This window comes from Ischnura elegans (genome assembly GCF_921293095.1).
Source record: "Ischnura elegans chromosome 13 unlocalized genomic scaffold, ioIscEleg1.1 SUPER_13_unloc_4, whole genome shotgun sequence".
NCBI classification, from domain to species: domain Eukaryota; kingdom Metazoa; phylum Arthropoda; class Insecta; order Odonata; family Coenagrionidae; genus Ischnura; species Ischnura elegans.
Genome location: NW_025791660.1, coordinates 1,415,540 through 1,427,717, shown reverse-complemented (window position 1 = coordinate 1,427,717; position 12,178 = coordinate 1,415,540). Strand labels below are relative to the sequence as shown.

Here is a 12,178-nt window from a genome sequence, read left to right as displayed (position 1 = left end):
AGTAAATATTAATTCTGGCTTATTCTAAAGTAGACAGCAGATATTTTCTTGCGCGTGGATAACCAAGTAAAGGCTCGGGGCAGAACTTGCTCGAAATTACCATAACACTCTCCACAAACCTTACGATACCACACTAAGCTTTCATGTACTCTAAACGCATAATAAACAATATTTTCTACCGAATGACCCTACCTGTTCACTATGAACCGATATTTTGAACTGTTCTTTTTACTGAACAGGATCAAAGTGAACGGTTCATAAAAATGAACAGTTTAACCCACCTCTAGTAAATTGGCTCCGGGATATCTAAATTACGATGTAAAATAATGTTGTTCCGTAGGGAAAGAATGCTCTCATTCACGATCACGACAGGGGAAACACTTCCTCGGTTCTTTCGCTGTTCCTCCGTGGAAACTGACCTTGGAATGGATTATAGAAAGAATCTTCTAGTGAACTGTTAAGAGGAGGACCAATTGATATTGGGCCTCCTCTTTTGAAAAGAGAAAGTAGTCGACTGAAAAAATATTGGGCTAATAATCGACTGCCCGTAGGTAGTAGAGTTGAAAGGGGCACAAGCCATCAATTGAAAACATAACGAGAAAACCATTATTGTAGCGGCCCTCGGAGGATAACTCGTGTCATCAGTCGTCACGTATCATCGAAGTCAAGTTCAAGAAGTGAAGGATAAGGTAGTTCGAGGTTATTAAGGGATGACTTTGCTCCATTAGATCGGATCTGATGCAAAAAGTGCCTGGTGTTTGGATTAGAAGAGGAGCGAAACATTACGAGAAGACAAATCACCCAGCTTGCGAGTTGAAGGTCGCAGCGCTGCGCTCGCGGAAGAAAGCAGTTGAAGCAGCGTTCCCCGGTAGATTCTATCGACTCTTGGTAAACTTTCATGAGACTGTTCTTGTTGATGAGCATAAATTCGAAGATTTGGATGAACCGTCATGAAAAAACGTTAAATCGGGCAAACAAATCTTGAGCGGGACAACTTTTTACGACCATAAATGCGGAAAAACGCAAAATGCGGAAACACTAAATACGGATAATTTTTACATTGTCCTAGTAGGGAATGAATCGGGACCCAAAAAAATAAACTCTAAATGCGGGAAAACGTTAAATGCGAAGACGTTAAATGCGAAGACGTTAAATGCTAAGACGTTAAATCCGGATCCGACCGTACTTACTTCAGGAAGTAGAAACTTTGAATGGAATGGGTTACCTTTAAAGCTGTGCAGAAAGTAAAACGTCCTATCATTTACAATGATAAATGTGTAAGGATCACCTCTGTCAGCTCGGCTTCCGTTTTCACCTTCCTGCGCCCCATCCCAACTATTACCCACTCCACCTCTAGCATCTGAGCTAGTAAGCATATCAGATACCTACACCTCTTCCTTCCTTCTATTTCCTCACCCCCTTCCCCGAATCATCACATTCTTCATTTCCACGGGAGCGCATTGTTTCCTCTCTCCCATGCGAAGCCTACCATGGGGAACTGCAAAGACAAGCACTGCGGCAGGGGGAGGGGTGCGCCGAGAGAGAGCTGCGAGGAGACAGCGCGTGGCAGTGGCAGTAGTTATTGTATCGTCGCTGAGAGTGATCACAATAAAAACCTGTAAAGAGTGTCTCTGAGTTTCCTTCACAGAATCCCTGCCAAATCGGTGTTGATTCCCCTTTTGAGTGATCAGGGGTCTTACACTGGTGTCAGAAGTGGGATTTGGCAAATTTTGTGAGGAAACTCAAAGACGAGATGGCGGGGAGAGTGAGCCTTGGGGGACAGGAGATGGAATTACAACAGGCCATCACGGAATTGAACGAGAAACTCCTGGAGCTGAGCGTGGATAATGAAAGGCTCCGACGGGCAGGGGCAGCCACGGGAGAGGAAGGGGGAAGGAAGAATTTTGGCCTGCTTTCGGCTGTCGAGGCTTTTTCTGGGAGAGCGGGCGAGTCGGTTGCGGCCTTCCTCGACAAGATTGAACGCGCGGCTGATCTGGGGTGTCTCTCTGACGGCGACAGACTCAGCGCAACAGTGCTGAAACTGAATGGAGAGGCTGCGGAGTTTTACCGCAGCAAGGAGGAATGCCGGGGGGCCGAGACTTTCGAGGAGTTGAAGGCGCAACTCCTCCTGAGGTACCGGACGAAAAGAAGTACTCGTTTCTTCCGGGAGCTGTTGACTAACATGAGGAGGGGCCCCCAGGAGGACCTAGAGGCCTTCGCTGACCGAGTACGAAAGGTCAACAGCCAGACGTTTGACGCCACTGGCTCCGTAGAGCATGCCGCCGCGACGCGGTATGAGGCAGATCAGCGCGCCCTCGACGCCTTCCTAAATGGCCTGTCGGGGGAGGTGGGCAGGCAGTGCCGGTTGGCGTCGCCCCAAAGTTTTGAGGAGGCTGTCGAGGCCGCCATCGGGATTGAAGAGGTAGAAAGGCGCCCAGCACGGGAGGAACCAGCGAATCGTCACGTCTTCCGGACCCCGAGAGAAGGGAAGTGCTATAACTGCGGGGAGACCGGACACATGGCGAGGGAGTGCCGCAACCCGAGGCGGTGCTTCAATTGCGGAGGCGTGGACCACATTGCCCGGGAATGCAGACCAAGGCGCCAGGCGGGGTTAAACGACAGCGGGGCCGGCAACGCCGCCAATTCCGGCCCCTACTAGATGTCTTCCTCCCGAGGGTGGAGAGGGGCGGAGGACCCACGGACCTGGTGGCGAGGGTGAGCGTCGAGGGAAAGATGGCCAGGTTTCTTTGCGACACTGGCGCCCAGGTATCTCTCGTGTGCAGTAATGTGTGCGGATTGAAGGGCGTGAAAAGGTCTCCTTATCGTGTGAAGGGAATTACTGGTGATGTGGTGAAGAGTGTAGGGGAGAAGGACGTAGAATTTTTAGTTAAGGGATTTCGGTATGTATGCCGTATGCAAGTAGTGGACGAGGTAGGTGGGTACGATGGGATTTTAGGTTTAGATTTTCTAGAAAGATTTGATTGTTGTATAGACGTTACACGGGGAACCCTTTCTATAGGGAAGGATACGTGGTATTTGAGGGATGGACACAAGGAAGAAGTTAGCGTGGGGCGGCTGAAGCGAGCGAGAGAGTGGTGTGGCGCGGAATTCCCTATCCGGTTGGTAGAAACAGAAATTTTGCCGGGAATGTGCGAAAAACTATTTAATTTTAAGGTCCCTGATTTGAATGTCCCAGCCGGCACAGATGTTTTAGTCGAATCGAAGTTTGGTGATTTAGAGGGGTGTGTTGTTGCGAGGACTATATCGAGAGTGAATAAAAACCGGGAAATTGTGGTGAGGGTGGCTAATCTTAATGCAGGAGAAGTAACTTTAAGAAAGGGAACAATATTAGCCTCCGCCACCGAATGGGAGGACATTAAAGTAGAGGCAAAAGACGATCGGGGGCCGCGAGTGCATGCTGTGAGATGTTGTGAAGAAAAAATTAATTTTTCAGAAAAGTTAAGCCATCTAAATGACCAGGAACGCGAAAGTTTGGTGCCGATTCTCGAGGAGTACGAGGATTTGTTTTCTCGTAAGGGCCTCCCACCGCCGACGAAATTAGTATCACACCATATTCCAACAGCTGACGAGAAACCAATTTATAAAAAAGCGTACCGAACACCGTACCATCAGAGGGAAATAGTGGAGAGGTTGGTGCAAGAACAACTAGAAGCAGGTGTCATAGTGCCGAGCGTTAGCCCTTGGGCCGCCCCAATTGTTGTTGTGCCAAAAAAGTCGGCGGATGGAAGCGCATCGTATAGGTTTTGTGTGGACTACAGAGCGTTAAATGCAATTACTATTCCTGATGTATACCCCCTCCCAAACATAGTGGAAACTTTAGATTATCTCGGGAACTGCCGCTATTTTACCACCATGGACCTGACGAGCGGGTACCATCAGATCCCAATGGACCAGGAGTCCCGACCTAAGACGGCATTTAATACGGAAGGGGGGCATTATGAATATACGAGGATGCCTTTTGGCTTGCGAAACGCGCCGGCGAGCTTCCAGCGTCTTATGGATAGTGTCCTCCGCGGGCTTAAGCCAGCGCATTGCCTTGTGTATTTAGACGACGTGGTCGTTTTTAGTTCCACGATCGAAGAGCACGCGAAGCGATTGGGAGGCGTTTTAGAGAGGTTGAGGGTGGCTGGATTGACCTTAAAGTATGATAAATGTCACTTTGCTCATGACAAAGTTAATTATTTGGGTCATGTTATTACTAAAGATGGGATTTTTCCCGATCCGGCGAAGCTCTCGGCGGTGAGCGAATATCCCTCTCCAACTTGCACGAAAGAATTGCAGTCCTATTTGGGTTTGGCTAATTACTACAGAAGATTCGTGAGAGGTTATGCTTACATAGCAAAACCTTTAACGAGATTGTTGAAGAAGGGAGTTACTTTCAGTTGGACGAATGACTGTGAAGAGGCAATGCAAAAGCTTAAGACCGCGTTGACTAGTAGCCCAATTTTAGTTTATCCTGACTTTAGTAAACCTTTTATTGTTTCCACAGATGCCTCGAATTACGCCCTCGGGGCAGTTCTTTCGCAGGAGATAAACGGAGAGGAACACCCCATTGCCTTTGCCTCTAGACAATTAAATAACGCGGAAACTAATTATTCAGCGACGGAAAAAGAACTTCTTGGAGTCGTATGGGCTGTAGGCCATTTTAAATGTTATTTGTTTGGTAGGAGATTTAAAATTGTGACGGATCATGCAGCCCTTAAGTGGTTGTTTAGCCTTAAGGACCCTAATAGCCGTTTAGTGAGATGGACATTGAAATTAAGCGAGTTTGACTATGAGGTCGTTCACAAGCCAGGGAAGCTTCATTCGAATGCTGATGCCTTAAGTCGGAAGGTGCGGACGGTTGAAATAGGACCGTATGACAACTAAATTGATTGTCAGAATTCGGACGCTGAGTGTAAAAAATTACGCACTCAGGAGGGGTTCCTGGTAAAAGGGGGAGTTTTGTACAAGGAGACCAATGGTGGACAAAGAGTAGTGGTTCCCGAAGTGTTGAGAAAAGGGATACTACAAAACTTTCACGATCATCCGTTATCTGGTCACTTGGGGGTTCGACCAACATTGGAAAGGGTACGATCGCGGTATTGGTGGCGCGGAGTAACAAAGGATGTGAAGGAAGTGTTGAAGGGTTGTGTTGCGTGCAATCGCCGCAGCCCTTATGGGAAAACGAGGGCACCTGTGCAGGAGTTACCCTCATCAGATAGGCCGTTTGATTTCGTTTCGTTGGATACTGTTGGCCCTCCTCCATGCAGTGACCAGGGTAATAAATATATTCTTTCCATCATTGATAATTTTTCCCGCTATCTTGAGATGGTCCCATTACCGGACCAAAGGGCGGAGACAATTGCCTCAGCATTCGTAAGGAAGTGGGTCTTGAGATTCGGAGTACCAGATAAAGTCTTGACAGACCAAGGTGCGAATTATATGTCCGAATTTTTCAAAAATGTTTGTGCGCTGTTGCACATTTCCAAACTTCGTACGTCCCCTTACCATCCCCAGTCCAACGGCAAGGTGGAGAGAGTACACAGAACTATTGCAGGTATTATTAGCCATTATGTAAATGAAAAAAATACAGATTGGGATGTCTGGTTGCCTTATGCTGTCACGGCATATGATACAAGCACCCATCGGAGTACCGGTTATTCCACCCATGAAATTGTTTTTGGATGTACCATGCGTTCGCCCTTTGAGTGCTATAATTCGGAAATAGGAGAGTTTAATGACGTGTATCTTCGAGAGTTGAAAGAGAGATTGGAGACAATGTGGGAGAAATGTAGAGTTAATGACGAGCGGAGCCGGCGCGAGAGGGCCGCAGTATATAATCGAGGCACGAAGGACGTAAAGTATGAGCGTGGTCAATATGTATATTTAAGTGATCAGTGCATAAAGACAGGGGGCGCGAAGAAGTTCCATTACCCATGGAAAGGCCCTTACCTGGTGACGGAAGTAATATCCCCTTGCAATGTGCGGATACAGCTCCCCTATAGGTCCCTTCTAGTGCACAAAAATCGCTTGAAATTACATATAGGGAATCCGCCTAGTAGTGGATTCTTTCATCGTGGAGAACGCCGGCGAGGAAGGCCCCGGAAACCCACCCCTCCCGAATCAGCAAAATTATTGCCAGTAGATGTGATCGGAAGCAAGCCCCCCCACAATACTTTGCCCTCCTCTTCCCCCGGAACCACCCCCCCTCGACCCCATTTAGAAGAAGAATCGAGCGAAGAGGTAACAGAAGAGACTTCACTGCAGGAAGGCACGGAGGAATCTTGCGACGAGGCGACGAGCGACGGAGAGGAAGGCCGAACAGCTGAGCCACAGAGAAGTCCTTATCTCCTGAGGTCCCGACCTATCCCTACGTCTCCAGAGCCGTTGGGATTACGAGAGGTCGATCCCCGTCCTTCAACGGAGTCGCCTAGTGCTCCAGATAGCGAAGGTGAAGCGCAGCCGCTGCCTTATCAGCTGCGGCCGCGGAAGTGAGGAGAGCAAAGGATAGTCAGTGAGAGTGAACGAAGAGAATTGAGGCAAAATGTGTGGGGTGGTGTTGTGCGTGGTAATTTTGATGTGGGTGCTTCTCATCGCATGGCACTATTTGTATTTTGAAAAATTAACCCCTTGTGAAGTTGTGGAAGGACTAGAGTAACTGTGTGACTTGGTTATAATTTTGTTTTGGACTCCATTGGAATTTTCGTATGCAATGAAAAGGAGGGAGTGAGAGTGATTGTGGGTTTGGGTTGGTGGTACAAATGAAGTACAAAGATGCATCAGCAATTTGTGTGATTTTTGTGTCCATGTTTTAAAATTTATTGCTTTGATGCTGTTTAGTTGGGAAATAATGATTTTTTTATTATATGGGTTTGGGTTGATGGTACAAGTGAAGTACAAAGATGTATTAGAAATTTGTGTGATTTTTGTGTTCTGGTTTTAAATTTTATTGTTTTTATGTTGTCTAGTTGGGGAATAATGATTTTTTTAAATGTGAATTGATACTTGGTAGAGGTAGCACCTTTGGTGGGGATTATTTTATTGCTTCGCAGGGTTTGTTGCATTTTTTTTATTTTCACAGGTTCGACATTTAGTCCACTGACTAAATGCCGTTTGAAAGGGGGAGTGATGTAAGGATCACCTCTGTCAGCTCGGCTTCCGTTTTCACCTTCCTGCGCCCCATTCCAACTATTACCCACTCCACCTCTAGCATCTGAGCTAGTAAGCATATCAGATACCTACACCTCTTCCTTCCTTCTATTTCCTCACCCCCTTACCCGAATCATCACATTCTTCATTTCCACGGGAGCGCATTGTTTCCTCTCCCCCATGCGAAGCCTACCATGGGGAACTGCAAAGACAAGCACTGCGGCAGGGGGAGGGGTGCGCCGAGAGAGAGCTGCGAGGAGACAGCGCGTGGCAGTGGCAGTAGTTATTGTATCGTCGCTGAGAGTGATCACAATAAAAACCTGTAAAGAGTGTCTCTGAGTTTCCTTCACAGAATCCCTGCCAAATCGGTGTTGATTCCCCTTTTGAGTGATCAGGGGTCTTACAAATGTTTATATATTTACCTACTATCTCCTTCATCAATTAATTAAATCCTATAAAAAGAATTCCTCACATACCTGGTCATTCTCTTCCAGGGATGGTTCCCTCTTTACCCCAATCAGCGTCCACTCCAGGTCTGCCACGATGGCTCCTGTGCCCTGAGTTTCCACCTTTTCGCCTTGGGAAGCAGTTAAGGTTATGGGCTGCAACATAATGCCAAATCATCTTCATACATGATTGAGGTACAAAAAAGGAAATGCTTTTGAGAATTTGTCACACAAATAAAATTAAAGTTCGTTCAAGATGGATAGATTCTTCATGCTCCCCTTCAAGCTTCCTCACAGTAATTATTATCAGGATTTCATATTGTTTATGCTTATGTTAATTAAAATTAACACTTTACTACAGACTTAAAACCTCTAATTTGCATTACAAAATCCCTTCAAAAGCCACGTGATGATCCTCAGGGAAATGGTTTCTGGATATGTAAAACTCCAGATATAATCTTATTCATAACAGAAACTTATTTTATGGCAGAACTTTGCATGAGAATTCAGAGCACAAATATAATAACACACTAACATGGAAAATTAATACGGTCTATAAAGAAGAAAAATTTCGTACGTTTTGGTTTATAAGTCAATTTTACCCTCCAGCGGGTGCACTGTGGCACTAAGTGCAACATTGTGCCGTTTCGGTCTCATGCTATTAACTGTAGTAGGTCAGTGAACCAAACATATCAATTATTCCTTCTTTGTAGCACTATGGAGATTTCTGTTGGTGATTCAAGCACATGGCTAATGGCATTTCGAAATAAAACCAATAATTAGCTGAACTGGTCGTTTTTGTTGCACTCAGTGCAACGCGTGCCTGGTGATGTAATACTATCCCGTAGTGGCAATTATAGATCAACATTGTTTCTCTCTGTACGATGTAGCGTGAGGTGAGTTGGTGGGAACACAAGAGTTTTTACCATTCCTTCTCTGAATCAGGGTAAGCTAACAGCTAAGTGTTTGGTGTGTAGGAGCAGCTGTTTGTGGAGAGAAATGAACCTGTGGCATTTTCTCCTACGCGAGCCCTATGAAGTGAGTACATTTTTAGAATTAATTTCCATTGGATACTTTGTTGTCCTTTAATGGGATTTTGATGTAGAAAAATTCAAAAGTTAGCTATCATACTGCTTAGGGCACGAAGATTCATTACCAAAGAAGACTATCTGAGTGTACTACAAGTGCTGTCAGACGAGGAACAGGAAGTCGGCATTGAGGAGTGTGATGACACAGATTAGGAGGAAAATATTTCCCTAGGTGATAACCCCTATGTAATAAGAGACTCTGATGAAGCTACGTCTGATGGTGACGTGGAAGAACCTCTAACTGCTGAAGATAGTGATATTGTTGGTAAGAATAATTATTTTTTGGAAAAGTTGATAAATCTAGCAAGTGGAAAAAACTTCTTTTTGCGGTGCCACAAAGATCAAGAGCAAAAACATTATGAAAACCCTACCAGGGACAAAACTCTGTGCAAGAAATACACCTGATGAGGCTGCGGCTTTTCTAAAATGTATAGATATAGACATGATTGATGAAATTGTGATGCAAACAAACAAGTACATTCAAACTAAAATTGCTCTTGTCCACTTTTCAAGGAATAGAGATTGTAAGGAAATGACAAGAACAGAATTTATGGCTGTGCTGGGTATACTATTTCTAATTGGCATAAAAAAAGGTCATCATGCAAATGCTTTAGAATTGTGGAGTGCAGATGGATCAGGAATGAAAATTCTAAGGGCAGCTATGAGTTAGAAGCAATTTTTGTTTCTCTTCTTTGCAATTAGTAGGATTTGACGACTGAGAAAGTAGGGATTTCCGAAAACAAACGGATAAATTAGCTGCAATCAGAACAATAATAAACTCATCCATAGGAAATAGTCAAAAAACATATAATATGAGCAAATTTGTGACAATTGACGAAATGATGCAACCATTTAGAGGCTGTTGCAGTTTCATTCAATATATACCGAGCAAACCCGCGAAATAAAGGCTGAATTTATATGCAGTGGAACCTCGTTAAAGCGAGTACGGGCTATAGCGACACCCTCGCTATAACGACAGATAGTCGATGCACCGTCAATTGACCCTATAATAAGCGTGTTAAAAAATTCGTTTTTACGAGACCCTTTTGCTGTTGACTCTCGCCATAGCGAGGGTTTCACCGCTGGAAAACTTTCATCAAGACTCCTTAACCTCTGTAATTGCTAGCGATCTGTTAGAAATGAAGTTAATAGAGTGCTCGGTCTCAAATTTATGCGGTAAACTGCCGTTCGATAAATAAGTAGTTAATTTTGGTGATAGTATTGTGGCATTAGCATTCGCGAATGCTTCATCTTCTTTTGTTCCTCAGGCGGCAAAAAGCAGTCGGCAGCATACCCGCACGTCCGTGAGTTGCGTGAATAGAAAGCATTTGATGGCAGTCACCATGGCCAAAAAACACCAAACACATCTAAGCAAGAAAATAAAAATAAAGGAGTAATATTAGAGTGTGGGCCGGATGGAGGGGAGCGTAGGGGAAAAGGGAAGGGGATCGGAGAGGTGGAAGGGGCAGTGCTTCTGATCGGCTACTTGCTATTTTCCAAAAAACATCGCCTTTCGTCTGGATTTATGCTTACGTTCATCGGATAGATGTTTATCTGTCGCCGCACCACTCATGTTCCTGTATATCTGTTCGCAACCGGTATATTGGCTATTATTTGCTCCACCTCCGGTAAAGCGACAATTCGCTATAGCGAGTGTTTATTAGTGCACCGTGGGGTGTCGTTATATCGAGGTTACACTGTACTATGTTTGATGCGAAAACATTCTTCACCAGTAATCTCGAAGCGTATTGCGGGAAGAAAATGTAAGGTTCATATTTAGTGTCAAACTCACCAGTAGACGTTGTCAAGATGCTTGTAGGATCAATTCAGGCAACTAATCGTATTCTTACCACAGATAATTGGTATACTAGTGATCCGCTTGCCAAGCATCTTGTTACAAAAGCATTACAATCATTGGCACGCTGAAAAAAATAAAAGAGAGATACCACCTGGATTTTTGCCAAACAAGATGCACGATGTAGGGTCATCTCTCTACCGGTTTCAGAAAGACATTACCCTCCTATCATATGTTACAAAGAAGAACAAGGTGATGTTATTGTATTCAACAATGCATGCTGAGGGGATCACTGATGAAGGTTCAAATAAACCATGCATTATATTAGATTACAATGCTACAAAAACAGGTGTAGACAGACCAAATGTGTAGTTTGTATTCTGTGTCCAGAATTACGAAAAGGTGGCCATTAGTTTTATTTTAAGGAATTTTTGGACATCAAAGGAATCAATGCTCACATATTAAATAGGGTGAACAATCCTACAGATAAACATGCAGGAGCACATTCCTGAAAACCTTATCGTACACAATGATGAACGCACACTTGAAAAACAGGTCAAACATATTATCTCTACCTGCTGACAGTATATTATTATTGTCAAGCTATCAAATCAAAGACTTGCAAGTTGAAGGTGTGAGCGAGACAGCAAGTAATAAACACGGAAAGTGCGTATTATGTGGCCGAGCAAAGAACATATGAATCACAATGAAATGTGGGAGGTATAATAATTTTTACTGCGGAAAGCACTGTAAAACAGTTACTACCTGCAAAAAGTGTACATTAATGACATGAAAAACCTTAAGACGTACAAACTAAGTTTTTGGTATTGCTTTAAAAACATGTAATAAAAAATTTTGAGTTATAAAAGCATTCAAAAGTTTGTTCTTTTTGCCTAAACTATGTAAAGTTCTATTAAAAAAAAACAAGGTAATAAATGTACGCTTCTTAATTCGAGTTTATGCCATTAATATCAGAGGAAAAGTTTGTGTGCTGACGCAGAGTTCCACGCGTGCCCGTTAGTGTCAGAGAATATGGCGTGCCTGCTGGAGGATAAAAGGCATCAAACATTTTGGCTAATAAAAATAAGTGACTCAGACTAGATATAACGGGAGGCAATTCCAATAAATGAAAAAAAGTTATCCATATATGAACTTCTTATAAGACAAAAGATGCTTAACTTCAATGGGAAAATATGAAGGTTTATTTTACCCTCCACAAACAATTGATGAGTGGTGTGTACTTGAGGTGTTTTTGCTTACAGGAACTAAAAAAAATTAATAATGTATATTGAAGAAGAACATCATTAGTTTTCCCAGAAATAACTGAATCCATGGCAACTTATTTTCTCAAAAGGTATACAACAGTGCTTTGAAGCATGTGACATTTTTTTCAGGTGTAAATGCAATATATTCAAGATAAATATAAACAACAAATGATAACTTCACCACTTAAAAGTATACCTCCACTACTGACCATGGTTTCATCACAATGTCATTTTCACTTCTCATAACCTCCACAACTGACGGACATGTTATACTACAGGAAGCATAAAACCAGTGATGGATGAAGCCAGAAGAAAAAAGTAGAATTGCACAGGCATAGAGAGCATTCTATAAAAAAAGAATAATCTACTCACAGCTGAGAATAAAAATACAGAACTGAGGAAACAAGTCATCAAGCACTACATATGGAACAT

General features: G+C 43.7%; 1 protein-coding gene across 1 annotated transcript in view; it reads right to left on the bottom strand.

Moving 5' to 3' along the window:
* Positions 1–12,178, bottom strand: part of LOC124173018 (zinc finger protein 26-like) — a 43,696-nt gene that overhangs the window by 20,231 nt on the left and 11,287 nt on the right. Inside the window, exon 6 of the mRNA XM_046552539.1 lies at positions 7,629–7,754. Coding sequence (XP_046408495.1) covers positions 7,629–7,754 — 126 coding nt within the window. The remainder of the gene's footprint in view (positions 1–7,628; positions 7,755–12,178) is intronic.